General features: G+C 45.1%; 2 protein-coding genes across 3 annotated transcripts in view; both read left to right on the top strand.

The window, feature by feature from the left end:
- The first annotated feature begins 249 nt into the window (after nt 1–249).
- On the top strand, nt 250–1,384 carry ins (preproinsulin). Its single transcript, XM_008333457.2, has 3 exons — nt 250–330; nt 753–940; nt 1,062–1,384. Exons 2-3 carry the CDS (start codon nt 763–765, stop codon nt 1,223–1,225), a joined length of 342 nt encoding a protein of 113 aa, XP_008331679.1. The 5' UTR covers nt 250–330; nt 753–762; the 3' UTR covers nt 1,226–1,384.
- A 360-nt stretch (nt 1,385–1,744) lies between these two features.
- Nucleotides 1,745–4,531, top strand: part of nipal4 (NIPA like domain containing 4) — a 4,807-nt gene continuing 2,020 nt past the window's right edge. The window contains exons 1-6 of one of the 2 annotated variants that reach the window (XM_025065814.1): nt 1,745–1,962; nt 2,852–3,243; nt 3,327–3,458; nt 3,626–3,682; nt 3,781–3,871; nt 4,052–4,212. In XM_025065814.1, the coding sequence (XP_024921582.1) occupies nt 2,988–3,243; nt 3,327–3,458; nt 3,626–3,682; nt 3,781–3,871; nt 4,052–4,212 (697 nt within the window). In that variant the 5' untranslated portion in view covers nt 1,745–1,962; nt 2,852–2,987. The remainder of the gene's footprint in view (nt 1,963–2,851; nt 3,244–3,326; nt 3,459–3,625; nt 3,683–3,780; nt 3,872–4,051; nt 4,213–4,531) is intronic. The other variant, XM_008333456.3, reaches the window with a different exon arrangement.

Raw genomic sequence — 4,531 nt, 5'->3', positions numbered from 1 at the left:
CGGTGGTCCGTGGACCCTCCCCCCCCCCGGTGGTCCGTGGACCCTCAGCCCCCCCGCCCCCGGTGGTCCGTGGACTCAGCAGATTTCCACCTGACTGACGATCCTCCTCTGAGTGCTGATCAGATCATGACGCCTCATCAGCTCTGTGTGTTTTACTAAGTGATTCAAGTCAATCAGTGGGGGGGAGGGGGGGGGGTTGTGGGGGGGGGGGGGGGGGGGGTGATTCTGTATAAATCCAGAGCAGACCCTCAGCTCTTCCTCACACCAACCTCCTCTCAGCTCCTTCTGCTCCTCCTTGTCGTCGTAGACTCACCTCCTTCAGCTCTTCAGGTAACTCCGCTCCTTCACCCGACGCCTCCTTTCTTTTTCTCACTCCTTTTCAGTGACCTTCAGTTTTGGCAGAGACCAGAGACCAGAGACCAGAGACCACCAGCACCGCCCCGGTCCAGTCTTCACCTGCTCTGGGTTCCTCTCGTCCAGACGCCCGGGGCGAGCGTCGTCAGCTGGTTGATGAAGTTGTTTCCTTGATGAAGAATTTTTTTTGTTTGTTTTATTTATTTTTCTAAAGCTTGTTCCATAAATATACATATTTGAGATTTTTCCAATGACACAAACTGACCACGGGGGGCAGTAGTGGATCACAATAGTTTGGTAGAATATTCCTTTAAATCGTTCCGATCAGTGTGTGAATGAGCTCCACCTTCACACTAAACTTCAAGCCTAAATGAATGTGTGTTTGTGTGTAATTGCAGCTTTCCAAACATGGCGGCGCTGTGGCTCCAGACTGTCTCTCTGCTCCTCCTAGTGGCCGTGTCGTTGTCGGGCTCTCAGCCTGTGGCTCAGCACCTGTGCGGCTCTCACCTGGTCGATGCCCTCTACCTGGTCTGTGGGGACAGAGGCTTCTTCTACAACCCCAAGAGAGACGTGGAGCCTCTGCTGGGTAAGAGCGACACCTGCAGGCCTTTGAATGCAACACAGTAAAGCATTCAAAGCCAAACACGTTACAATTGCGGTTGAGGTTCAGGTTTTTGAGGGCGCTCATCATGACGTCATCCTTCCAGGTTTCCTTGCTCCTAAAGTGGGCGGAGCCACGGCAGGTGGCGACAACGAGGTGGCTGAATATGCCTTCAAGGACCAGATGGAGATGTTGGTGAAGCGAGGCATCGTGGAACAGTGCTGCCACAACCGCTGCAGCGTCCCCGATCTGCAGAACTACTGCAACTGAGAGGCCTGGTCCCGTGGGACTCGGTTGCCCAACGTCTGCCCCCGTCCGGCCCCGGAAATGACCGACACTGCTGACGGAAAGTGCCGAAGTGCTGAGAAAAATGAAGCAAATTATTTTTGCTAGAAAATAAACTTTTCTGAATGAGTAAAAAAAAAAAAAGTCTCTTGGTGTGTTTTTTGATATGACACTGCCCTCTGCTGGACACTAATGTACTGAGCACTCAGTGGTATGTGAAGCGGAACACCTCTGACGTCATCAGCTTCAAAATAAAACTAAAATCTACAATCTGGCCTTAAATCAAAAATGAATTTGTGTTTTGTCACAGGTTCAATTATTTTGAATAGTTTAATAACTCGACTGAGATGAGCTTTAGACTAAAAAAAGTAAAAATAAATAATACATTATCTTTTATAAAATAAAATAAAATAAAATAAAATTTGGGGGCAGGATAGTCTGTGTCACCTGTGGAGGCGTGGTCTATTGTTGCCGTGTTTACCTGTTGCTCCTCTGTGCGTCACTTCCGGCTCCAGTTGTCCGCTACACTGACTGTAAAGAAGCAGCAGCAGCAGCAGCAGCAGCGGTGTTGTTGACCTGTTTTTTGTTCCCATGAAACACGGACGTAAATTAGATAAAAGAAAACTAGTTTTATTTTTAATTAAAAGTTTTAGTTTTAAAGAAACCACGATTTTACGTCACCATGAGAGACGTTCACCCAACGAACAACACCTGCGACGTGGGTAAGAAAAAAATAATCTTTTCGATTTTATTTTTACTTTTTTGTTTCTTCAATTAAAGTTACGTCACATTTTAGAAGGAACTAGAAAGTCAAAGATAACGTTGGTGAAGAGAAGACGCTGGGCTTTTATTTCAAAAACATTTTATTTAAAATAAACGAAGTAATAATGAGTTCTGCCGTAAATCGTTATTGTCTTAGCAGATTACGTCTGTAACTGTTGTCCTCGAGTTAGTGTCTAATTTGGTTTGTTGAACTGAAGGTTTTTTACTTATTATTTTCTTAATTTCTTCACGAGTTGGTCCGCGTTATTTTTATTTTATTAAAAAGTTGTGCATTGATTTACAATGACTTACACGAGTTGGTCCGCGTTATTTTTATTTATTTTATTTTATTAAAATGTTGTGCATTGATTTACAATGACTTCTTTGTTTAGTTTTATTTTAAATACAATTGAAATTTCTTTTTCAATTCAATTAAAAATATTTCATTTAAAACTGTAAACGTTAATTTTATTATATTTGTTTGGAAATGTTTTTTTTAATGTTTTTAATAATAAATTATATTTTTAATGAAATAAAAGTCCCTGAGATGAAACATGTGACACGTTTAGTGATGTCATCAACGGTGGGAGGAAGAAAAGCTCACATCCATGTTTGGCTGAGTTTGAACTTTTTGATCAGCGTTCGTTCTCAGAGCATTTAGAAAAACAAACAGTGTTTTCTGTGACTGTGTCTGTCTGTGCACACACACACACACACACACACACACACACACACACAGACCTCAGTGTTGACAGTGTAAACAGAGCAGTGGTTCAACCAGAAAGTCCAGTGAACAAATCAAACAATGAACTTTTCGGGAACTACTTTTTCTTCATCTTTTTGTCACAGCTGAAATTCCTGACTAAGTTGTGTAAAGTGCAGCTGTCGTCACTGCACTTTAGAGAAAAAGAAAAGAACAAGAACATGAACCAACACCAGGAATATTGGACTGGGAATTGGGGAGAAAGAAATCAATAACTGATCAATGACTGAGGAGATTGATCTGGGATCAGGAGAGACTTCAGTGGATGGAGATTTTCTTAGAACCCTGAGTAAAAGATATATTTTAGAATTACAAAAAGTCCTGAACATCAGTGAAGGAGGAGCTGGTTCTGGTTCTGGTTCTGTTTCAGGTTCTCTGGTGAAGCTGTGGTGCCGCTCTGGTTCTGCAGTTCTGTGTCTGATCACTGGAAATGGAACAGAAGTGGACGCACACCTGAACGACAGCAGTCACATGACAGGTTCAAACCTCTCTCTCTCTCTCTCTCTCTCACACACACACACACACACACACACTCTCTGACCGTCTGTGGTTTGTCTCCAGTTGTCAACGCCTCCTACAACCACTGGTCCGGTCTGACTCTGGCCGTACTGTCGGCCTTTCTGATTGGTTCCAGTGTCATTTTGAAGAAGAAAGCTCTCCTCCGATTGGCTAGTGCCGGTCAGACCCGAGCAGGTGAGTTCTTCTGTAGATGAACGTGACTGGCTGAAATGTGAATGACATCAGAGACGCTAACTGGGTCGGCCTGAGGGGCCCGGTTGTTTCTAGCAACAGGGGGCGCTCTCATGGCTGTGATAGCTGTGATGTCGACTGTGTGTGTGTGTGTGTGTGTGTGTGTGTAGGTGATGGAGGTCACGGTTACCTGAAGGACTGGCTGTGGTGGGGGGGGCTGTTAACAAGTAAGACTTTTATGATCTGAGGAATTAGTAAAAATTGTGAGACTTTATTTTGAAAATATCCTCCGTGTGTGTGTGTGTGTGTGTGTGTGTGTGTGCAGTGGGGGCAGGAGAGGTCTGTAACTTTGTGGCCTACATGTTTGCCCCGGCCACACTGGTGACCCCGCTCGGCGCTCTGAGCGTCATCATCAGGTGAGTTCAGAGGTCGGAGGTCAGGCACAAAAACCCCGAAAGTCATGGAGGTCAAAGGTCGAAAAAATCAATTACACAGTGACTGTAGTATTTGCAATATATGACAATACGTCGTATTGTTGCTCCTGTATCGTCTCGTCTCTTTGTCACGGTGATTTTATTTCATTTTCTACCTTTCAGTGCACTTCTCTCCTCCTACCTGTTGGGGGAGGTACTCAATGTGGTTGGGAAACTTGGCTGTTTGCTCTGTGTGTTGGGGAGCATCCTGCTGGTCATCCACGCCCCTGAGGAGCAGGAAGTGACATCACTACAGGAGATGACCCATAAGATGTTGGAACCAGGTGAGAGAAGGGACCCTGCTGGGTTTTCTTGCCCGGCACAGATTAGATCAGGGCCACAGCCTGATGGTTGGCTCTGTCTGAGAGCTCCAAGTCTTTGGCTTTTACTCTTACTCGTGGAGGCCTTCTCCCCTGGGAATATTCCAGCTGGGGCCAAGCAGAGTAAGTGCTGCGGGGAAAGTCCAAGTCCAACGCACACTGCTCAGAGCACCAGGAAGTACAGAGAGGAAATGACCTGGTCTTTTGGAAGTCATTAAAGCCTTAATCTTATACCACAGGGGTAGAATAAAGTCTGAGACTAGTGAGACTAGAGTGACTAGAT

The sequence above is a fragment of the Cynoglossus semilaevis genome, chromosome 19 (assembly GCF_000523025.1).
Source record: "Cynoglossus semilaevis isolate Cse_v1.0 chromosome 19, Cse_v1.0, whole genome shotgun sequence".
NCBI classification, from domain to species: domain Eukaryota; kingdom Metazoa; phylum Chordata; class Actinopteri; order Pleuronectiformes; family Cynoglossidae; genus Cynoglossus; species Cynoglossus semilaevis.
The sequence above is the reverse complement of the archived record's forward strand: the minus strand, read 5'-3'. Positions and strand labels throughout refer to the sequence as shown.